At 37.6% G+C, this 25,815-nt stretch overlaps 1 protein-coding gene across 1 annotated transcript in view; it reads left to right on the top strand.

Annotated features, from left to right (window-relative positions):
- Positions 1 to 630: 630 nt before the first annotated feature.
- Positions 631 to 25,815, top strand: part of LOC126419168 (NKAP family protein CG6066) — a 67,654-nt gene continuing 42,469 nt past the window's right edge. Inside the window, exons 1-2 of the mRNA XM_050086300.1 lie at positions 631 to 1,466; positions 10,162 to 10,276. Of these exons, the coding sequence (XP_049942257.1) occupies positions 802 to 1,466; positions 10,162 to 10,276 (780 nt within the window). The 5' untranslated portion in view covers positions 631 to 801. The remainder of the gene's footprint in view (positions 1,467 to 10,161; positions 10,277 to 25,815) is intronic.

The following is a 25,815-nucleotide window of genomic DNA, read 5'->3' on the forward strand; positions in this document are numbered from 1 at the left end:
AGCTGCAGTTAATGCGTTAAAAACATTTATACACATTGTCCTCAATGCGTAATATGTGTTATGCTATAAATCACTGTGCCTTTCGACCAATAATTTGTTATCAATTGGCTTCAATCAATCACGTAAGACTCTAAAGTGTAACTTTGACTACGCTGCGGATTATTATGTCACCATAATCCAGATTATTCGCATTCAAACCTTCTTTCTACATTTAATTCTGTTAATGGAAGCTTCATTCAAACAATCTGGATTGATTTGACGTTCCAAAACAATAGCTGATGGCAAGTCTGTACAATACAAACGCTCTGACCAACGTGTGACGTCACTTGCGTCAACAGAGTTGTTTACAGGTCTAGTCACCAGGCAGCGCTGTCACGCTATCAGCCTTACTGATAACGTCATGAAGCGATTCCTCGGGGCCCGCGAGACGCACGTGTATGCCACTAGCTCCAGCGACACTGTCGTTGCCTATGTGAATCAGGATATGGATTGTTCGCATGATTTATTATTTGTTTGATTTTAGGTGAAATCCACCTATTAACCAGCTGCTTTTGATTACACTTCAGGTGTAATTTCTAGTTTTGTAGGTTATATATTCAGATATAATCATAACAAAATTGAAATTAAATATTAAAAGTCATTTCCCACATTGGCGTCGTTACGCTGTTGACAGCACTGTTGGAAATCAAAATGGCTACTGTTTATTATTGTTGATCAGCTGGTGTTTGTGCATGTGCCTTTAGAAAGAAATGTGCGAAATGTACCGAGTGGTTACTGAAACGGGAATTAATACGTAGAAGCATGGGGCACGATTCCAGATCTGTGTCGGTGAGCCCGCCTCGCGGAAAGAAGAAATCGTCACCGATTTATGAAGGCAGGAATGGCAAACATAACACTCATGAGTCGAAATCTCGAAGTCATGGGAATTCATCGCCATCACCGGAGCGAAAGAAGCATAAAGATGTTCGCAAAGACCAGGACAGGAACCTCCACAAGCATCTAGATCGCGGAAGTGAATCACAAAAGTCCAAGTCGGAAGTGAGAGAACGAGAGAAGAGAAGTAGGCGATCAAGATCTCCGTCCATGAAAAAACCACATGACATGAGTGCAAGAGATTCGATTTCATCTCACAGGAACCGTAGTCGTAGTAGAGTGTCGAACAGGCATTTTGATGAGAAACAAAGGGACGCGAAATGGCATCAGAATGATAGGCATAGTTCCCGCAGAGAATCGTCACAAAGTAGGTCTGTAAGAGACTCCCCAGCACATTCTGTTGAACGGTGGAACCACGATTGGTTTTTTGAACGAAATCTACCACAAAATGGTCAAGGCTACCACGGTTACAGAGACAGACATCGCAGGACTCAAGAAGATGACTTTATGGATCAGCGCAGACAGGAAAGAGAGAGAATTGGCCTAGCTGGCGTTGCAAATGTTTGGGGAAAGTCTCCACCTCCCGAACAAGAGTGAGTGCATCATCGAGACCGTTTCGACGTGTCACTTTTTACTTTCTTATACGTTTTTCAGATACCTTTCCACATAACATATTTTCACCTGTCAAACCAAATAATTGCTGAGGCATTACTTTCATGTGAAATGTTCGTCATAGAATTGTTCAGTCAGCAACTATAATGTTTTAATAATTAACTGTACCATCGCTATCACCTGCTGCATCATCATTGCAGTGACATGCTTATAAGCACACAAGCACATGTAAATAAATAGCAGAGAAAATAAATTTAGTCAACCCATCATTTCAGTTAAAAAATAAAGAATAATGATAATATTAGAGTAAGTAAATGATTTTTGTTTTATCTATATAAAAAAAGCTTCCACTACTTGCAGTAATAAATTTTGCATAGGGATCATTCCATGTCAATTGGGCCAGAGGTCACTATTCATTCATTTCTGAATCTAATAAATTTTTGTGGGAAGGAAGATTCTAGAGTGTCTTCGATTGAAATGCACAAAGTTTCATCCCAATATCTCCTTTGGTTTTATTTTTAAAGCCTGTTTTAGATAGGGGTCCCAAGTTTTTAACCACCTACACACTTGCTAATGTGCCAGCTTTGGATAATTTTATTAAAAGTGCTCTTACAAGCCCCTGCTACCTTGGCAGATGCAGTGGTTTGTGTGTGTGTGTGGGCGTGCTTATGTGCCAGGTGGTTAAAAACTTCCTTTTCAGATCAGATTGGATTTCATTGAAGTTTGTTGTCGGACAGGTTTTGCATGCATTACATCTTTATCGGAAATTCGTGATATATATTTTTATTTTATTTATTTATTTATTTATTTATTTTTTTTTTTTTTGTATCAGTGGCTAGGTCCCCTCAAGCAATCTGGGCTGTAGCTTATTTCCAGCAACTTGTAGATGACTTATTTCCTGTAAGAAGGAAGCTTTTCGTCTCCAAAAAAGTACTGTATTTGTTTGTGAGTCAGTGTTCAGGTATAGACCAGTTATATACAGGAGGAAGAGGACTAACCCAGGAGTGGATCCTTGTCCATTTTCTGTTCATATTTGTCGATTATGAAGTGAATCATTTTAATGCAGTCCCTCATGTGCCACATATTTGGAGCTTCCCCAATAGTGCTTAGTGGTCCAGAATGTTGAAGGGGTTATTCAACTCTAAGAAAATGCCAGTGGCAATTTGGTTTTTGTCCACTGTGTCTGGCGCATTTGGTAGAAAAACGTAGATGGCAGTAGTTGTCTATTTTTTCTGAAGCCATGCAGAATATCAGCAATGATTTTCTTTTTTCATGTACCTGTTATACATCACTTTTTGCTAAACCATAATAATACAATGATTGGTATGTAGTTTTCAACATTTGCATTTTCGGTTTTCTTATATCAGTAGGTGCCATTTTGGCAATTTTCAGACAATCTGGAAATGTGCCTGTCAGAAAAGATGAATTGACTCTATCTGCAAGATGTACTGAAGATTTTGTAGATCATTGCGTTATTATATAATCTGAAATACCATCATTTCTTGATGATTTTCTGGGTTAATGGAAGCATCTGATTCCAGCTGTCTGCTTTGACCTGTGACATAAGGTTGTTGTGGTGTGTGATGTCATTACGGTGCGGAGTTTGAGTTAGTTGTGTTTTAGATGTCATCTTTTGTGTTTGATTGTGCCCTCTGGTGGTGTGTATGTACGTGCTGAGTTTAATGTATTATATTGGGTTCACTTGAGCCTTGGTGTTGGATGTGCGAAGTCATTAGCAGCATTTGTAGTTTGGGGACAAAAGGTTTAGAAGTTTTATCAGTGAGTTTTCAATTAATTTTTTTGTTTATGTGTTTGGCATTTTTGTTAGGTGTTATTGGTTTGCTGTTTGTGGTGCGGTAAGATGTTTAATTTTTGTGGCTTCTGTTGTTAGGTATGGATATGACGATGAAATATAACAGTGCTATGTTGCAGTCAGAGAGGGAGGAAGACATGTTGTCCATTATTAAATTCCTCCAGTTATTCGGACTGATCGCTGAGATTGTGAAGTGTAGTAGACCAGGGATGGGTACATGTGGTGGTGGCAGTGTGTGTGTGTGTGTGTGGGGGGGGGGATAGCCAATTGAGTTTGCAGCACCAGAATTTGTTGGTGGTATTTTTTTTTTTTTTTTTTTTTTTGTGTGTGTGTGTGTGTGTGGGGGGGGGGGGTATATTCTTCTCAAGTTGTGAGTTTTGTGTATTCATTGTGTACTGAATGTCTTTTAATTTATGTTGGGATGTGTGATTTTTAAATTTTTGAGGTGTTTTGGTTTTATTTTTCGTAGTTGTAGGTGTTCATTTTTTGGTATCAATAGTTGTCATTGCCTATATAGGTCAAGGGAAATGACCAATTCCAATGTTCGTAGTTTTAGTTGTAGGTATTGGTGTTTTGGTATCATCAGCTGTGGTTGACCCATATAGGAAAAGGGATGCTCCTGTGGTTGACCTATCCAGAGTGTCCCATTTTAATCTATACTGGCCAATATCTCTGGAGCGGCACAATTCCGCAAGAACAGTCTCTAGTAAAAGTTGCAAGTTCGAAGGGAGTCATGGAATGGTTACCTCGGAATGACCTTGAACCGTGGTTCGAAGTGAAACCAAAGTCAAGTTCATTTTTGCAAATGGTAAACCTATTTTTTATTTCGTATTCATATTCTGCGTGAATAAATATGCATTGTTTGTAGAGAACAATTTTTACGAAAAACCAATGGTTTGTCGCCAGTGCACACTTCATTGTAACTTTCCCAGGTTACCAGTAACTCGAGAAAGAAGCAAGATCGGGAAAATTTTTTAATGAAAATCTCGTATGGTTTCTGAGCTCTGTCCACTGGTGAAATTTTCGTGAACTTGAAAAGGCCTTGAAATTCTTCACTAGGGATTAAGCTGAAAACAAATACCATCAGCATTAGCGGAACCCAGTGTGCACCATGTGGAGGTTGTCCAGCGAAAGTCTCACATAGTTAGCCCTGTAAAGGGCTGATTAACATGGATCTCACTGGAAATTTATGATCTCAGATGCTCGATCAACTGTTCATTTTGCCTAATGCACATTTGCACTGTCTGTCGGAAACTGGTCTCAACATCATTCAATGTCTGATGGGTGACTGCCTGGAAAGCCGCCACAATCGATTCTCTTATATCTTCTGGTGTCTTCGGGGAAGTGGCGTACACCTTCTGCGTCACAGCTCCCCATAAGTAGTAGTCCAATGGTGTTAAGTCTGGCGATGTTGGCAGGAATTCACGATATGAACTACCAATACCAATCCATTGATTCTGGTAAGTTGCATTAAGGTACCTTCTGACAGGTAAGGCCTGATGTGCAGAGGTGCCATCATGTTGAAACCACACATGTGCTCGTATGTTTAGGGGGATATTTTCTAGTAAAGGAAGCACCAGATTCTGGAGAATATGAAGATAGCGCAAGCCATTGCAACATTTCACCATAAAAACAGGACCTATCACGTAATCTCCAACTATGCCTGCCCAGACATAGATTGACAACTGCCTCTCTGTTTGATGATCTCCTTTCCAGTGAGGATTTGCTTCCGCCCAGTAGTGTGCATTACGGAGATTGACTCCTCCCATATTGTTGAAGTTTGTCTCATCTGTAAAGAGAGTGCGTGTGAAGAAAAAGGCCTCATGGTGTATTTGCATATCAGCCCATCAACAAAATGCCAGGCACTTCTCAGGATCCCCAGGCTCAATAGCTTGGATGATATGTAAGCAATATGGATGGAATTTAAAGTATCTTAAAACGTGAGATACCCTCGATCAAGGCACGCTAAGCGTTCGCTGAATCTGACAAGCCGAAAGGTGTGGATCTTCAACGGTGATAGCATGAATTCCCAGCACAATCACATGTCCCGGGCCCATCTTTCTTGTCTGCCTTTTCAAGGGCTCTCCTTCAACTCGTCTTACCAGAAGCCTAATTCTAACCTTTGTGGGATGGTGGGCATCGGGTTACCTTTCGGCTTACAATCTTTGTGCAGCTGCATAATTATTGCGACACTTGCCAACAATTTTTATCATTCTCACTATTTCTAATGGTGTGTAATCAGCCATTTCGGACAGATTAGAGTCAAAAAACAAATTATTCTGACCACTTTTACTATTATTGGTTTTCGTAGTTTTTTCTTCAGTGAAACATCTGGCAAGTGTGTTGCAGAATAACTGACTTATTACAGTGTATGTGCCCCATTTCTTTACACATGCTCGCTGTTGTTTTTGCCACAGTTGAAACCGAAACATACAGTATTCAAGTGCACTCTTTTAGAAAATTACTTAGATGTCTACTGGACGAGTGCTTTTCAAGAGGGTGCCTTTACAAATCTCGATATGGATGTAAATAATAAAATACCCCATGGTAACCTGTCCTTCTCAGATATGGAGAGAAGGCAGAAATGAAAGACAGGCCTGAGAAAGTCGATTGTGAGACAAGGTGACTCAAATAAATTTTTCTCTTATGGGCTATAGATATCTGCATTGAGAATAATTTTGCTTGTACGGATTTGGACAAATTTCACTTTGCAGGAACTCAGTAGGGTCTCGCGAGACGAGATTGTTCTGAGTCCCATGAGGCAAAATTCATCAGAGTTCGCTGAGGTGGAATTTTACTAAATACCTTAACACACATTTTTTTCTAAGTCCATAAGAAAAAAATTTATGAGAGTCACACCAGTCAAGAACCATTCTAAGTGAGCACAGCCAAAGAATTTTCAGTCTCCAAAGGTAAAATTTCTACGAACCTCCGGTCATTATTTCAAATTTCCTGACAATGACACATATTAGTTAGCCTCACAGCTCCACCCTTATCTTCTCTTATTGTGCTCGCACAATCACAATGCCATCTCTGATTTGGCACATTGGGTTCTGCTAATGCTATTTGCTTTCAAGTTAATCCCTGCTAGAGAATTTCAAGGCCTTTTCTAGTTGAACTTGACCTTGGTTTGACCTTGAAAACAGGGTTCAAGGTCACTTTTAGGTAACCATTCCATGACCCCCTTCAAACCTTACAACTTTTACTAGAGACTGTTTTTGCAGAATTGTGCCACTCCAAAGATATTGGCTGCTATAAATTAAAATGGGACACCCTCTATAGGTAAAGGGAAATGTCAGATTCCAATTTCCGTAGTTTTAGCTGTTGGTGTTGGTGTTTTGGTGTTGTCAGCTCTGGGTGACCTATGTAGGTCAAGGGAAGTGTCCAATTCCGGTAGATTTTGTTGGTGTGGCAGAATGTTGTAATTTTGTTTTTTTTCATATTTTTGTATATTTTGGGATAGTGGCGCATTTCTGTTTTGTACTGTTTACTGTTTGTCCCCGCCCTAAAACCTCCAGTGTCCTGCAGTTGTCCTGTTAGTTTGATTGTATTTTTGGAGGGAAATGTTATCATCTTATTTATATGTATTTTTGTGTTTGTCGCTGTGTGTATGTAGTGTAGGCGCCATATTGGAGATGCTTAGAAGAGCCATTTCCACCATGTTGATGAAGTCATGGGTCAAACAGACGAGTGAAATCAGACACTTCTGTAATGAACATGAATAATTTAATCTGTATTTGTTTTACAGAAGTAGATTGAGAAGGATAAAGATGTCTTGTACGTTACATGTGATTTTACCTGCTAAGTTCATTTTCCATTTGGTCTGAAGGTGACATGCAGATTCAGTGCAGAGGTGAAAATTCTTCTGCCAGTCATCACCTTTATTGTCTATACAACCATATAGAGTTCTGTGTCAAAATCTAAAAATTCATATGGAAGCAAAATTCCAAAGGTACAGTTTCTTTCCTTAATTTTCTTTTTTTGAGTGGGGGGGGGGGGGGGGGGCTAAGCAGCTGAAACGGAGCTCTTTCAATGTTCATCTGCAATTGCAAAAGTGAAGTCAAATGATCATTTGGTTTTTCTGTTTGAGCCACTTTGGTGATTTGCACATCAGTGATGAGGGCAACACAAACACCTAGACCCCAAGCGGAGAAAAGCAACAACACAGCTGGGAATCGAACCCAGGACCCCAGTGTCTAAGACAGCAACACTAATCATGGGCTGCAGATTAAGAATGCAGGAAAAGCTCATTTTATGATGAAATGTTAGATACAAGATTTATTGTATGTTGCTAAAGCTAAAAACATTCTGGGTTTGATTAGCAACTACGGAAGATATTTGCAACATTTTATGAAAACATTCAGACCTGTGAATCACTTCTTTGTTCAGGTTCAAAATAATCTTTTTGTGTCACAGAAAGATATTATACTGATGTCTGAAAGAGGAGATTAGAGGATTGGTTGAACCCCTGAAGAATGTATATCAGATTTGACCCATGACTTAATGACTTCTGGCATGTGGTGTCATTCTTGCAACACAGGACACTGCCAATATTTGTTTTGCTTCTGTATTATTTTTGGCATGTAAGCTGGACATTGCGGGCTGATTATACGCAGTCATGACAGGATCTTCTGTTACTCAACTTCATCATAATGGCTGGGTAAGGGAGGGACATTAATTTCCTGAATATTCCACCAAAAGAGTGGAAGGAAGGGTTCCTCCGGGATGGAAACATTTTTTCAGCCTTGATGTGCTTCAGAAGTATTGCCAAATTGAACATTAAAATGAAGCCATCATTTTTTTTAACCTTATATTGATTCTTGTTGTCACATTGCTAGTGACCACTATTCTTTCCATCTCCTATTGTTTTAGCAGTTCTTAATGTGTCCAGCTTATGAGGCACTTGCAGAAGTGTTTTGTGCCCTTCTATTGCTATAAGATTGTGAGCACATTCTTTTTGTGTATAAGCCAAGTATTAAGTTTTATCAGAAATGTCCCACTACAAAGTTTGGATCAACCAAAAGTTGTGGTTCCACCAATGTGCTGTGACCTGTGATGTAACTGTGTTGTGTTGTATAACTTCATGGTAATGTGGTGTTTTTTCAGTCGGGCCGCATTGTATGTGGCATTTTGCTGTATTTGGTGATGCTCTCTTGTGTTGATTGTTTATGTTTCAGAGTTGTTTGTTAGGTATGTTAGTGAGTCATTTGACATTATGAGTTGAGCATATTAGGTTACTGTTGCAAGAGTTTGTCCCGGATTACTAGTGAGTGATTTTGCTTATTGTGGCTGATGGAATTATGTTTTTGTTTGGAATAATTGAAATTGTTGATGATGCAAGTTTTTATGAATTAGGAGGTTTTTCTTGTTGGTGTTTGGTAATTATTGTATTGGATTGTGGTTGATAGATATTTTGAGTATTGGTTTTCTATCATTAGTTAGGTTACATTTTTTATATTAATTATGTGAGTGGATTTCAGTTTGTTGTAATGTGGTCTTAGATAGATAGGTTAAAGTCAAGGTCTGGATGATGGATTGGACAATTTACATGCATTGGTTTTTGATACTGCGGGCTTTGTTGGAACTGCCAGACAGGTCAAGTGAAATTTGCGGTGTTGGGTTTTGAATTTACGTTTGAGTTCTTGTTATTGAGGGGTTCATATGACCTATTCAGTCAAAAAAAGTTTGCAGTAGCAGGATTTATGTTGGTTACTGGTATCATCGTCTTTGACTGAGTTATATAAGACAAGTAAAATTTATGGTACCACTAGTTTTCGTTTTGTGGTTGTGTTGAATGTTAAGAATTTCATGTGCTTGATTTTTGGATTAATATTTGTTTCGAAATGGAGTCACTATTCTTATTATTGTATAGTTAGATGTCCTGTCCCAAAACTCCCTACTTTCCTTGGTTGTTTTATTAGTGTCTTTCTACTGAGATAAATATTTTGTGTGTTGGTTATGTTTGTTTGTGGGTGTAATGAGTGACGTCACATTCATCACACTGCATTTGCTTTAAATAGGGTGTTTTCCATCTTGGTGACATCACAGGGCAAAACAGATCTAGGTGCAATTGCAACTTCTTGTTTTGCCCAAAGTTGTACGTAGATTTTCACTTTCCAGCGATTTGTAGTTTTAGAAGGGAACTGCATTCCCAAATAGTATTGTAAATTAATATATTGTGCTAATTCTGTAGCCTTTATGAGAGTCAATAACTTTTCCCTTGATATACGACCATGTTGTCAAAAGTGCACAGTACTAACACACTCACATACCTAAAGACTTTTGTATTGAAGCTTAATATATTACTTTTCGTGTACATAATGCATTGCCCAAGAATCATACAGTTAACTTTAAAGAGATAGGGCACTTGAGGAAGTGTACTGTTAGAGCCCAAGTCCCTTCTCTACATAACGCTATGAAATGAAGTAGGAAAGGAGGTTAATATAATGGTAAATGCGGAATACTCGCAGATAATAAGTGTTTGACCAATTAATGTTTCATTGAACTTTGTAATGTATGTGATAATTAACATTCCTAGCTAGTTAATATTATATGCTGGGCTGGCACTCAGGCATGCAACATCCTGTGTTGTCTGACTCAAATACTCAGCCTGCTAGTGCTACAAGCTTTCTTGCTAATGCTTCTCTCTAATTTACTTAACACTACAAAGCTCTCTTTCAGAAAGTCTTATCAAAACTAACCAATTAAAAGGTTGAAATAGGCACTTAGAAACAGGCTGTCGTAAGCTCGTACAGTTCTGGCACCAGTAGAATGCTCTTAATTATTTCTTTAACAAATATATATAGTTTACCACATATCAAATTCAGGATGAAATATTATTTACCAACTTTTTTGTGTTGCAGCTCTGATGAAGAAGAGGCAATCTCTGGAGATGCAAAAAAGAAAGATTCTGTTGCCATTTCTTCTTCTCCAAAGAAAAAGAAGAAACATAAAATGAAAGCCAATAAGAAAAAGAAGGTATGTAGGTAGTACTGAGAAAAAAATGAGTACATTTATGGAATTCTGAGTTTTATATTTTTCTCTTAGGCTGAGGGCAGAAGGTAATACAAAGGTTTGTAGTTTTTTTTTTTTTTTTTTTTTTTTTTTTTTTTTTTTTTTTTTTTTTTTTTTTTTTTTACATATTTAATTAATTCTCCTGTTTATTTCAGTTAAAGTGTATAGGTTCAGTTTATATTAGTCACCAATTTAGAAGTCATTTGCACCTGTATCTCTCTTTACTTCTGTGTCTAATATTTAAAAAATTCAGCAGTTTAGGTTTGCAGTGTCACTTAACGTTGACAGTGTAATTTACATTTGGAAATCTACGTCTGAAAAGTAAAACAGAACACCTCTTTAGGTTACACCTCTTTAGGTTAAAATTCAGCACTTTAGGTTTGCAGTGTCACTTAATGTTGACAGTGTAATTTACATTTGGAAATCTACATCTGAAAAGTAAAACAGAACACCTCTTTAGGTTTGAGTCCATTGGGAACCATGTGGTCAGTGACTGCAATATTATATTAAAATTTGCATGTTTGAAATAATTTATTACAGCAAATCAATTTCAGTAAAGAAAAGAAGATAAAGAAGTACAAGACATAAATTCAGACCTAAACACCATATTATGTAACATAGTCTTAAGTCACATGAATACATTACATTTATGACATGCAGTACATACCCGATATTTAAGTCTTGAAGACTCGTGTAATAAAAGTACATATTACAACTTCAGCATGATGTCAATACAGAAGAACATAGCAACTAACAAACAAATTTTGAACTGAGCTTTTAGCCTACAATTACATGGAGCAAAGCTCAATTTATTACGTAGACATCACAGTGCCCTCTTATTCTAATAATAGTTTACACAGGATTTATTGTATTTAAAAAGTGGAGGCCAAGAGTTTATACAAAAGAATAGTAAAAATGAATTAAAAATTAAAAACACAATCTTCGTAACCCAAGAAAACAGGAGAATGATTGGATTGCAATGCTGTGACACAGACAGGAAGAAGGCTGGAGGTGAGATACCATGAGTATATGGTATTGGATAGAAGAGATATAGTTGACAAGTCCAATTTTGCAGCACACTTGGGAAACACCGGTCATACTCCTCCAATATCTTACCTCACAGCTTAAATTGCTGCACCAGAGGAGAAAAGGGCAGATATCTTGATCTCCTGGAGGATATTTTGTAATCCAAAATCTCCCAGTTACACCTTGCTTACTGAGCAGATTGCAGTGAGGAGCGCCCATTTTTGGTAATAATTCAAACACTGTCTAACTCCTTTGAAAAAATAAGAAGTCCACCAGTTCAGTAATAGTACAATAAACACCTTAAAGTGAGCTCATATATAGTGCCACACAATTATTCGTGATACAAGTACATACCGGCTGGTCAAAAAGTCAGTATAAATTTGAAAACTTAATAAACCATGGAATAATGTAGATGGGATGTCATGGGTTTGTATTAAAAAAAATAGTTCACAAAATGTCCGACAGATTGCACTGGACAGCAAAACAGCTACCGTGACGGGTGAGAGGTACGCCGATATGTTACAGAATCGCATCATCCCGAGCCTGTTTGATAAACACGTGCTGGAACGTACGATGTTTTTGCAGGATGGCGCTCCACCCCATATTGCTAGACCCGTGAAAGATCTCTTGCGCGCATCGTTTTGGTGATGATCATGTGCTCAGCCACGACTTCCGTCATGCTTGGCCTCCCAGGTCCCCAGACCTCAGTCCGTGCAATTATTGGCTTTGGGGTTACCTGAAGTCGCAAGTGTATCGTGATCGACTGACATCTCTAGGGATGCTGAAAGACAACATCCGACGCCAATGCCTCACCATAACTCCGGACATGCTTTACAGTGCTGCTCACAACATTATTCCTCGACTACAGCTATTGTTGAGGAATGATGGTGGACACATTGAGCATTTCCTGTAAAGAACATCATCTTTCCTTTGTCTTATTTTGTTATGCTAATTATTGCTATTCTGATCAGATGAAGCGCCATCTGTTGGACATTTTTTGAACTTTTGTATTTTTTTGCTTCTAATAAAACCCCCATGTCATTCTAAGCATGTGTGTCAATTTGTATCTCTCTATCTACATTATTCTGTGATTTATTCAGTTTTCAAATTTATACTGAATCTTTGATCACCTGGTATGTTATGATCAATGTCACCCCTAATAATTTTCATTTGCATCTTGTTTGATTTTTTCGTAATATCAAACTATGATTATTCATCCCTCTAATGGTTTTTTTGTATATAATTATGAACATTTATGGTATTTTTCTATGAAGTGTACCGGAGTCGCTCACTACTCCTGTTTGGATTTAGAAGTCATCATTTACAGGTGAAGGAAAAATAGGAGGGTCATTCCAAAAGTAATGCCTTCTATTTTTATTCATTGAAAATACAGGAGATACATAAATCACAACAGCACAGCTAAATATAGCAATATTTCAGCTACAGACTGCAATTTTTCCACATAGTCACCACCATTCATTATGCACTTTTGCTAACAATGAACCAGAGCCTGCATGCCGCGCTTGAAAAAATCAGAACTATCTGAGACTACCCACTTCCTTACAGCATTGACAACAGCATCAGAATTTTGAAAATGTTCCCCATGTAGTCCATCTCTCAGAGACCCAAACAGATGGAAGTCTGAAGGCATAAAAATGGGGACTGTATGGTGGCCATGGTAAGACAATCCAGCTGAATTTTGCAGTGAGTTACATGGTTGAAAAATTAGTGTGGGGCCTGGCGTTATCATGTCACAGGTGAAAGTTTGTCTTCTTCTCTGGCCTTACCCTGGAAATTTGTGGTTTCGACTTAGTCAGTATTGTCTTGTAGTGTGCTGAATTGACAGTTTCCCCAGGCTCCAGGATATCCAGAAGAACCACACCCTGGCTATCCCAGAAGACAGTGCATGTCATTGTGCCTGCAGATGGCTGTGTCTTGAATTTCTTCTTCGATGGAGAATTCGCATGTTGCCATTCCATGGACTGTCTTTTGGTTTCCAGCTCATAGTGGTGACACCATGTCTTATCTCTGGTGACTATAGTGTTCAGAAAATTATCACTTTCAGTTTCATATTGGTGCAGAAGGTGCCAAAAAATTTCCATTTGATGACCTTTTTGTTCTTCTGTAAGCATTCACGCGACCCATGTCACACAGGCTTCGCCATAACCAAGATGTTCCAACATTGTTTCCAAGGCGTTACAGCCAACTTTCAGCTTTTCACACAGTTCTTGGTTATTATCCACCGATCAACACGGATGAGTTGATCAAGATGCTTTTTATTGTGAGGGATGACAGCTGTGCAGGGTCGACCGGCCGTGGCTAGTCGTGCACACCCTTTTCACCACCTAGAAAATAGTGTACCCGTCGCCTCATATTGCTCACATCTATTGTATCATCTCCACACACCTTTAGCATGCATCATTGGATTTCAATCAGAGCAATTTCTTCAGCAGTGGGGTATTCAATCACACATTGCTGTTTTATATGTGCGTTCATGTCAGATTCCATTTTGGAACACTCTTCTACTGGTGCCAAGTATTACAGAATGGAAGAAGAAGGCTCAAGGATTAGTACTACACCAATGACATATGGTGCAAACATCCATAGCACCACAAAAAATAAGAGGCATTACTTTTGGAACAACCCTCGTGTGTATTAATGTAAAATGATGGTGTCCAGACTGTTCCTACTTGCTGAATTTTTTAAATTATTAATTGAATTACATTCATATAAAATTTGTTAATGCCTGTTGACAGCTGTATGAATGGAACTTCACAGGGTGTAATTTTTCTTATTGTTGTGTTTTTATATCATTTGTATTCCTGATTTCTCATGCTATAAAGATTGTGTTTTTAATTTTTAATTTGTTTTTACTGTTCTTTTGTATAGAATCTTGGTCATCCTTTTTAATAAAATATCTCACGTGTGATGGCTTATTTGAATAAAGGGGAAACTGTAATGCCTACATGATGCACTGAGCTTTGCTTCATGTGATTGTAAGCTGCAAGCTCAGTTCCAAATTTGTTTGTCAGGTGCTACTTTCATCTGTATTGATGCCATGTTGAAGCTGTAATATGTGCTTTTATTACACGAGTCTTAAAGACTTTAATATTTGGTATGTACTATATGTCACACATGTAATGTACTCTATGTGACTTAAGCCATTGTTATATAATGTAGTGTTCAGGTCTGATTTTGTGTCTTATAAATTTTTAGTGGTGAAGATGGTCACACAGTGACTGAAACTGATTTCCTGTGATAAACAATTTCAAACCTCTGATGACTGATGCTGTGATTTTTGTTTACAATAAAACACCTGTTTGTTGTTGTTAATTATAGTGCAAGACAGATACCATTTTGGGAAGAGCAGAAGTAGTTTCTGTGTTTTTAATAAGAAATTTGATAGCATTATGGGTCAAAGTGCACTTAATGATGTCAGTGGCTGTTCCGCTGTGTGATGCCGTTGGCAATTCGTTTCCATTGGTTGTGTCGTAGCCCATCAGCTGAGAGTAGATGATAGCCAAAGAGAATCGCTGAATCTAATGACTTGTTTCAGTGGAAGATACGATTTGATTCTTTTGCTTTCAATGTGGATAGTACAAGAGTAACAATTATTGGTCTGGCTATTACGGACTATAAGGTTCGTTACTGGTTTTCACATTTATTTCTTGTATTATATGTTTCTTGTGTTATCGTTTTTGTACTGCAGTCATATAGTTTGATTGTGAGCTTGCAGAGCCAACGATGTGACTGCAGGGAAACTTGATGCGGTGATGGAGCGATGTCTCGTGTAGCCTGAGGATTAGTTCAGAAATTTTGCGGTGTATTTTCAGAACATCCCAATTATTTGACAGAATTCTCTACAGTCCATTCCATTATGCTGCCACATAATTTTATATACTTCACATCATGGCGACCTTTATAGAATGCTACTTTCTTATTGATTTCACCATCTTGTGTAATCTCCTGACTCGTGCTTCATCATGTTCACTTCTCATCATTTACTGTGTGAATAGTTATCAACTGCAGTACACAGCGGAAAACCTGCCAACACTGTAAGTGCACTTTTACTGCACCATTCAAGTTCTGTTGGGAATCATAATTGGAGATAGAAACAGGGCAAAAGACAGTGGTGGCACAATTTCTTAAAATAAAACTTTGTGCTGGACCAGGAATTGAACCTAGTACCTATTCCATTTGCAAAATGTCCTCTATCAACTGAGCTATCCAAGCACAACTCACAACTTGCCCTTATAGCTTTAACTCCACTAGTGCCTCATCTCCTACCTTCCATGCACTTTTAATCTACCAAAAAGTTTCAAATCAGTGCACACTATGCTGAAGAGTGAAAATTCATTCTGGCTCTTAAACAAATATCATAGTGGTCACTTCCTCAGAGGTAAACTGTTTCCCCATTTGGATCTCTGAATGAGGACTGCTCAGAAATGGTTTATTTGGAAGAGAAAGTCTTCACAATAGAGAAAAGTTTTACTGGAGGGTGAAACAAGAAATGGGGAATTACGCGGAACAAATTGGTGACATTGTAAACAACAGTAGTTTAATCCTTTTACGTGGAACAAAGATGTAGGTCTACAACACCGTCATTTGGCCAGTTCATTTGCCCAGTTGTACTTCACAACTTTGATAATAGTGGAATGTTAAATAGAAAGAAACTTGATATCTTCAAAAGTAGGAAGATAGGTAGTGCCTTTGGATCTGTCAGGGGTGGGAAAGAGTCAAGAACAGAGAAGTATTATCATATGACCAGTGGACGTTGGATTACAGACAATTTGAGGAATTCATTGGACTGCTCATATGGCAACTCTGTGTGAAACGCCATGACCAGAATTTTTGTGGAGGAAAAACCACAGATATTGAGTCCTCTCAGCAGACTAGGTCTGATGACATGATGAGCTGGAAAACAATCCACACCTGTTAGATGTTTCAGGAGATTGGAATAATGGAGCACAAGGCTAAAGAGGTGGAATTAACTTGTGAAGGCAGTATTTGGTTCCCAGGGCCTTTGCTGAATTATGATGATGATGATGAGTCATACATAGCTTGAGATGCTATTGGATGCTAAAATCTGAAAACAAGTACAAAGGTTGATTACATTTAACTGACATTTGGAAATGGTGAGGATCAGATGCCCATTCAGCCATTCAGTTTTAGCTTTTCCATGGTTTCTGTAAATTGATTAAGGCCACTGCTAGTGTGGCAATTGATTTGTATTTCTAGCAACAAGTACCATCAAAAATATAAAATGCTCCAGAACTGAATGTAAGAAATCTATGACATTTCCAAATAATTTTTATCTGATTTAGGCAGTATTCTTATGGTAATGATCTCAAATGCTGAATACTTTGTTTCGTAGTGTTGCCCAAGGAGATAATTGTGTAAGACAATAGTGAGTGTTTCATGGAAGCTACTTTTAAGTGCAAAACATAACAGATTAGGGTTTCTCGATTTGATTATCTGCATGTTGACTCTATTTTGGTTTGTTATAGAACAGGACTGTAGGAACTTGACACATAGTTAGTGTGCTGAATAATATCTTGATAAGAGCAGGGTTTTACTTGTGTAAAATTTTGTAATGCTTCCTTCTGGGATTGAAGTTTTAAGTGCTTCCTATGAAGTAGTTGTAATCAGCTATGATTTGGGCCATATATGGTGTGATTGAGTTGGAGGTGTTGATTAGCAAACACCAAAAAAGAACACAGGTGACAATAATTTAATGATAGCAGAATTTTACTCATTCTTAGATATGAAATATTGGTATAGAATTGAAGATGATGATTTTGGAATTGTACATGGAACCAAATGCTACTGAGAATAGTGTGGGAAAAGAGTTTATGGGAAATACTTATGAGAAGTTTATATTAGCGGGATGTGTGGAAAAGCACCCAGAAACAGTTAGCACAGAATTAGTCAAGAGTGTAGAAGGAAAAGTTTTAAGTTCTAAGTATGTAAAACAGATAAATGCAAGTTTAGGACATCGAAGGTATGTAAAAAAAAAAAAAAAAAAAAAAAAAAAAAAAAAAATCAACACCAGATAGGAAGAGATTAAGGACAACATGCTACCAGCTGAAAAGCAGAAGACAACACTTATATGACAACAGCAGAAACACACTGGAATTTAAGATAATAAGTAGCATAAGCTTTTGTTAGAATTGGAGGTTCCATCCAGGGATAAGTAGAAATGCCACCAAAGACGCTGTCAGGGGAGGTGCAACTGGACAGGATGCAGTGTCATTAATATCTGAAGAAGTGCCAATATGCAAATGGTTAATTAATATTTGTGTTTGAAATAATAATCAGTCTTGACTGCAAAAAATTAAAAATCACACAGCAGTGGTAACTGGTTTTGATGTCACCTAGATTGTCATCAGACCATATTCCTAGAATGCAAAAAAATTATTCTCCTTAGAGGGCAACAAGCACAAAAATTCTACAGTCCCTCTACACAATAAAAAATGGATACACAATCATAATGAAATAGAAAGGTTTTTATACTACCATGTTGTGGGCAGAGAGAATGAGTGAGGCACTGATGAGTGATGGAAGACATCTTTGGCAACTGATAAATAGCATTAAAACGATGTATTTAGGTAAACTATTGACCTAATCAGTCTGAGACTTGACATTTAAAACATTATTATTCTAAAGCATATGTTGGCAAAGTTTGAAAAAGCAACTTTCACTTTTAATTTTATTCGTAATTATGGTGCACTATGCTCAGACACGTTATGGTGACGTGGCATTACTAGCAGTGAAATGGGGTAAGTCCCAGCACACTCACTCGCCTATGTATTTCACAAATGATACAGTGCTCGTTTCACTACAGTGGCTCTTCATCACTACCTGCTGTAATGCAAGCCAAAACTGGAGCATTATCTGGTTTAAATGGTTTGATCCAGAATTAAAATCATTTCCTCCATTTCTGTTAGTTGAATTTCTCCTACCATTTCCACGCCCATTGTGGCTATCCTCCACCCAACTATTCCTTGAATTTCTACTATAATTAGTCCTGTTCATCCAATTTACCTGAAATTCTCTCCCTGGTTGATTATTGTCATCAAAATTCTTCCTACGATCTTCCACTGAGGGCTTCACCCTCTCCACAACATCAACAAAATTAAAAAAAAAAAAAAAATCACTAATATTACCCCTAGGGGCAGGTACAAGCAATTCTCTAACTTTCTGAGGCAACTTAGTTTCTAAAGCCATAATTATTGATTCACTGCCTAGCTCTTTGTCCAAATATTTCAGTTTGTTTATCCAAAGCTGACAGAAAGCTTTCACAGTACCCTTCCTAGTGCCAAATCTCTCTTTTTCCCCAAAATTCACTCAAAATTCTCTGCAGCTTCTCTTTGGACCAATGGTCATCTAAAAGTGCTTTCTTAAAGCTATGCCATGAAGTACAGCTATCAGCTACCTGAGCTGCCCATTGATAAGCATCCCCTTTCAAAAAACCTCTGACAAATGACATTTTCTCTTTGTCATTCCACGTTTCAGGCTAATTATTAAATTTCCTAATGAAATCCAGTGGATGCAGTTCCACATATGGTTCAAAGTTATTAAATTTCTTACAACTAACAAATGAATGACTGTTTGGGACACTACATATCCTATGATTTATATTTTGTACCTCTTCCATCTGTCTCTCCATTTCAACCCATTTTGAATCTACACTTTCATTTTTACTTTTGCCAGTTTTTCCTCTACGACTGCTGCACACTTGGTTTCTACCTCCGTTTCTAAATCATTTTTAATCTGATCTATTTGGTTCTCAAGTTCAACCCTATTTTCCTGGCTGCTTTGACTGTTTCTCGGAAGCCTCCACGCTCCTACTATAGTCATCCCAAAGTTTCTTTCTCTCTTGTACACATTTACTACTCATTAATATTAATTTCACATTAGTATTCTGCTCTACTCTCTTTATCTTTTCATCACAATCTTTCGCTAGTGCTTCAACCTTCTTATTTAATTCTGAACAATTAAAGCTGACTATCTTCATTTCCTTAATAAAGTCTTTCTTCAGTTCATCCTTTAAGCTAGCCATGTCAGTTTTAATGCTCTCAGTTTTATTTTCCACACTATCAATGTCTTCTTTCATACTACTAATGTCGTCTTTCGTACTCATAACACTCAAACTACTCATAATTTGCCTTAACATTGCTTCCAATTTTCTGTCTGCCATAAACTTTTTGCCCTTGCTGACTTTCACTACTAGATTCCTCCCTCTTAGCCTGAATGACTTCATCCACTTCAGTACTGTTTTCGTCCATTTTTGCTCACATCACCACACAATGTAAATGACATTTTTATCATTTCATCTACAATAGGACTTTCATCCCCATCATTCAAAGTTACCCACAGCTTTGTTATCAGTCACATCACTCCTCTGTTGTCCATTCTCCCCCGTCACACTGTCTTGTTCGTTAAGGCCACGCATTATGTATCACTTAATAAAAAATGGCTTTTGCAGTGAATTACCTTATTTTTATTCATTCGTTTACTGCTGCTGCGGTCGTCATTGTGACTCGTTGTCTGCACGGCTGCAGCAAGTTGTAATTTTCTCGGTGATGCGTGTTGTTTATCCTGGTTGGCTGCTTCCACCAGCGTGCTGATTGGCTGCTCCTGTACTCAATGGCTGCTCCAATAGAATTGGCTGCTGTCATAGTGTGGCCATGAAACCCATTCACTGATTGGCTGCTGCAGCTTCTTCATTAAAATCACTGTATTGTAAACCGTTCTTGAGTTCACTGTTCAGAGTTCACGAGTCCTAGTTTATTGTGCCTAAATACAATAGCCCTCACCCGAAAGGGCACCATATGTGATGTTCGCCCACTTTATTTTTTCGATGATAGCCCTTGGTGTCAACGTACTGCATTTTAATACTGACTGAAAAATGGGGGGGGGGGGGGGGGGGGTGGAAGCTCAACACTGACAACTGTAAATGAATGATGTAACCAACAGCTGCAGAATTGCTTTATGTTCACAACGCCACAATATTACACTGTTATACGGCCAGTTCACTATTGGTTGGCTTTTGATAAGCCTCATTAATAGTCTGCAGGCAAACGTCTGCATACTGCTACAATAGTTTACTGTTGAACATCTATGAACAGTAAAAATCTAACCACACAGTTCTTGCAGAATAATACAGTACGTGTGACACTACTGAACAGACATTGTCATTGTTTTAACACAAGTATTACTCTAACGGATACAGACTTCCCATCTGAAAATTGGCCGTGGACTGAATGTATCGGGACCAAAAATTGGGCCTTTATATATCCTCACAATAACAGACACTGAAACTATACATTGTTTGGTGCTTAATTTACAGAAATTGCTATTAAAACATAACTCATTCAACTAACTGAATCTATCAAAAAAAAAAAAAAAAAAAAAAAATACTGCTTTTTAACAGTTTCTTCTATCACAGAGTTTAGGCTGAATTATTCGTTTAAATAATGAAATTAACAGATATAGTTACACAAACAATACTTTTAACAAACCTGGTAAATATTTTGGAATTAATTAAGGGCTGGCATTGCTAACATGTTTTTGAATAGAGCCAAATAAATACTTAAAGAATCCTAGTAGGTCTTCTTCCAAATTTTTGTAATTAGTACAGAATTTATATTTGTTTATAAGTCAACAATAGAATTTACGTCGTGAAACAATTACCTATTACACCCTATAACAAAAGTGTTAGGTAGGAATGGTCAAAATGTATTAGGAAATTAATTACATCCACAAAACTAAGCACAAAATTAGATCTGGTGCTATATTTCTTAAGACTGAAGGTCAAACTTTCTGTTTTATGAAAATACAGATTATACTCGTGTATTTTAATGGTAATGAGGCAAAAATGAAAATAAAATTAATTTAAGGAGGAAGATGCCAAGACAAGAGAGGAAGTAAAGAGATCCCAGCTTGCTTCGTCACAGACTGGTGGACAGATCATCGAATGGTAAATTCAGTAATTGTTCTATAAGTGCCACCCAAATGGTGGAAGCAAAAGAAAAAAGCAAAACATTTGCTAAATCTAGAACAACTAAAAGATAAAGAGGTCCAAAAGAAGTTCCAGGAATTGTGAAGCAAAAGTTGTCTGCTGAGTCTGCTGTTGGATAACACTGGTCAATACTCAAAACAATCATGCTTTCAGCTTGCCAAGAATCAACTGGATTAATCAAAAGAAAACATCGAGACTGGTTTGATGAAAATGACAATGAAATTCAAAGCATGTTAGATAAAAAAGAAAGGCGTACAATCCCTGGCAAAATGATCCAAAATCAGTCCACAAAAAACGAGGTTGTTTCCATGCCAAAGCTGATGTTTAAAGGAAAACCAGAGTTCTTAAAAACCAATGATGGACTATAAAATCAACCGAAATGGAAAATACAGCAGCAACCAACAACTCCAGACCTTTCTTCACTGCCACCAAAGCAATCTGTGGCCCCTCCAAAAAAAAGACCTACCCCGTCGATCTAAAGACAGTACACAACTTTTTGAAGACTCTGCATCTGTCAGCTCGTGGTGGAAGGAGCACTTGAAGAACTTCTAAACAGAGATTCAGAAATGCACGAGGACGTTTTTACAAAAATACCACAAAAACCCATTCAAGAGCCTATGACTGATGACTCTTCCCTTCAAGAGGTTGAAGAAACTATCCACCAACTGAGGAATGACAAAGCCCCTGGACTGGATGGAAGCCCAGCTGAACTATTTAAAAATGGCAGTACCAAATTAATCAAAAACATTCACGGTCTTATCACCAAGATATGGAAGACTGAGACAATGCCTGCAGATCTGTGTGACACCAATATCATTGCTATATTCAAAAAAGTTGAGAAGACCTATTGTGGAAACTACCGAGGAATATCACTAATCTCCCCAACAGCTGGATGGATCCTTACTAGGATTCTCTCCAACCGACTACTTCCTTTGGCTGAAAAAATCCTACATGAAACTGTGTGGCTTTAGACCTAATCAAGGCACTGTGGATATTATTTTCAGTGCAAGGCAAATACAAGGAAAATCTAAAGAACAGAACCAACCCCTGTACATGGTATTCATAGACGTTGTTAAAGTCTTGGACTCTTAATCGAGAAGCACTCTGGAAAATTCTGGCATCAAATGGATGTCCTGGAAAATACATTAACATAGTTCGGCTTCTACATGGCAACATGAATGCCCTGTCTTTGCAAGCAATGGACCTGGAAAAACGTTTTAAGATTACCACAGGAGTCAAGCAGGTTTGTGTTATTTTTACGTAGCCTATTCTCGATATTTGTGGGAACAAAACTTCACCTTGTTAAGGAAAACCTGCCATTGGGTTTTGAAAAACCTTATAGAACTGATGGTAAGCTATTCAACCTTAGCAAACTTCGAGCAAAAAGCAAAATAACCACGACAGCTGTCATCAGACTTAGGTGTGCTGATGATATCGTTATCATCGGCAGAGACAGCAGTTTGTTTCCTTAGGAACACACACACACACACACACACACACACACACACACACACACACACACACACACACACACACAGAGAGAGAGAGAGAGAGAGAGAGAGAGAGAGAGAGAGAGAGAGAGAGAGAGAGAGAGGAAGGGGGGGGGGGAAAGATCTACAAATTATCCTAAATGTGTTCAGCCTGGTATACAAATCTATTGATCTAGAGCTTAACACAGACAAACAAAAGTCCTCTATCAGCCAGCACCAAATTCCACTGCAGCAGCTCCAGTTATCACAGTTGATGGAACACCTCTAGATATTGAAGAAGATTTTCTATACCTGGGAAGCCATCTTTCTGCAAATTCAGACATAGATGCAGTCATGCATACACTTCTTCATGGATGTGAAACCTGGACCACCTACAGGTGTCACTTAAAATCCTTACAAAAATACCACCAGTGCTGTGTAAGGAGAATGAAAGGAAAGTGGCAGGATTGGCAATCAAACAACTGCATTTTGGAAGAAACCAACCCATCATCACTGAAGCAAAAACTGTCAAACGCCGACGTCAGTGGGCTGGTCATATCCACCGCATGCCGAACTCCCGTCTCCCTAAGCAAATCGTGTTGTCCCAATTGGAGAATGGCCAACGCAATCAGGGAGGGCAAACAAAACGATGTAAAGATGTCCTCAAATCAAATATGACAAAATGTCAAATACACAAATGATTGGAAACTGCAGCCCTAGATAGATCCAAATGATGGCGACTGGTTCATCAAGGAACACTTAATTTTGAAAAGCAGAGACAATTGCAGGAGAATAGGAAGAGAGATCACAGAAGAGAGCAGGAGGTCTATACCATTCAGTCAACACCAAATGGGTATGCCATTACTGCTGGAGAATCTGTGGCTCCAGAATTGGACTATTTAACCATCAAAGAATCTACAGATAACACTACTAAAAGACATTTCATACTCGCTTCTAAAAGACATTTCACACTCGTCAACGAGTAAATGCCTTTGATGATGATGATATTTGGATCAATCCACACCAAATTGTTTAGCAGTAGTTGCTTGACCATCTCAGAAAAAAATGATATTCACTGGGTGGATTCCCTCATGTTTCATGGACTCAAAAACATTTTTAAAATTTTTGTATTGGTATGATTTAAAAAACAGTGGCTATTTTTGTTTCAGGCTGGAAGCATTCATTCGCATTTATAAGCATCTCCAGTTTTTTAAATTATTCAGTAACGGGTTGCCCCAGACCTTTCAAATAAGAAGCATTTTGTTCAGCACACATTGGACTATAAATTAAGACCATGAACATCTAGCTAAATATATTCCTAATCTGCCTTAATATTTTTTTGTGCTATTACACTATGTAGTATAGTTAATTTTTATACGGTATCAGTAGTGAAAAGATTACACTTAACAAAAGACTATTTTAAAAAACAGAATTTTTGTATTTTTCCATTATTTGGCCAGCAGTGTCTTTGTTAGGGGACTAGACTAAAATCTGAAAATTACACACTAACAGACTTTTATAATATCAAACTTCAGTATAAATTTCAACTTTGAGATTCAGTGGGAAGTTACCAAAAAATAAAAAAATAAAAATAAAAAATTAAAAAATAATTAAATAAAAAAAATTTTAAAAAATTACCAACATGAGTCAGAAACCCATTTCTTAATATCTGCAATATCTGGACTGACAGATAGAGTCTAGGTCAGTTTCACAATTCATACATACCTATGATCACTTTTTTCTGTGAACCAGCTACTTACATTATCTTGTTCTCACCTTATTTGTTTTTACTACATTGTTCATTGAACAACAGAGAAATTTCCTCTCTCTGTTTGAGAGTTAGGTTGAAAGACAGGCATCCAGACTTGAACCTTTGCAGCTTCTTTAAATGTGGTTCTTGGTCTTGGTGGATGGTAAAATGTAACATGCACATCTTGGTTTTGACAATCATTATCATCAACTTTGGCAACCCACCACTATTCACTGTAAACACAAGCCACTATGCCCTTATTTTGAAGTGTCAGTGTACAGCAACCCACTCGGCATTCCTCCAGGCCCACTAAATTAGGTCGCATTCTCTCCTTACTTTTCCAGCAAACTTTTCATACAACTAATCTCATTAAATAGTTCCTCCAGGGATACTGTGATGACTGTTTCAAGTGAGAAAATTAATTGTTAAGGGGTCATGAATTATAATTTATCCAGACACTCAGTAAACATTAACACTTTTGATCTCTCTCTCTCTCTCTCTCTCTCTCTCTCTCTCTCTCTCTGTGTGTGTGTGTGTGTGTGTGTGTGTGTGTGTGTGTGTGTGTGTGTGTGTGTGTGTGTGCGTGCCATGAGAGGTCACCGTACCCTCACATATCCCCATATCTCAAATAGGGAAGAGCAGAAGAGAATAAAATATAACCTTAATTAAAGAACGCTTGATGTTATTGACATTAAGAGTATTACTAGACAACAACATTACCAAGAGAAATTATTTTTATCATCATAAAAACAATCCACTTTATTTATTTATTTTTTATTTATTTATTTAGCATCCATGTCATCGTACAAACAATATTGGACTTGTCATACATAGAAATTAACAATATAGAATATACAAAATGAAATTGTCTACAATTGGATTTGTCATCCACAGGAATTAAAATATAGAATGTACAAAATGAAATTGTCTATAATAAATGACAGCAAACTTACAGTTTCTTTCCACATAAATGGTTTATAGTAATTTGTTTCTCAGTAACAATATATAACTGGTGCTATAGATAGTAAAGTATAATAAAAGCTGAAACAAACAAAGATAGAAAATTTTGGAGGTTAGTTTGTAAAGTCATATCTTGGTCTTAGAGATATTCATTTATTGATTAGCAACATTTATCAATTAAAAATTTTCCAATTTCCAATTTAAAATTTGTATTGTCCTTTAAATATTTAATGTACTGAAGCAGTGCATTATAGAGCTTAATGCCCATGTGGCT

Source organism: Schistocerca serialis, chromosome 1 (genome assembly GCF_023864345.2).
Source record: "Schistocerca serialis cubense isolate TAMUIC-IGC-003099 chromosome 1, iqSchSeri2.2, whole genome shotgun sequence".
Classification (NCBI taxonomy): domain Eukaryota; kingdom Metazoa; phylum Arthropoda; class Insecta; order Orthoptera; family Acrididae; genus Schistocerca; species Schistocerca serialis.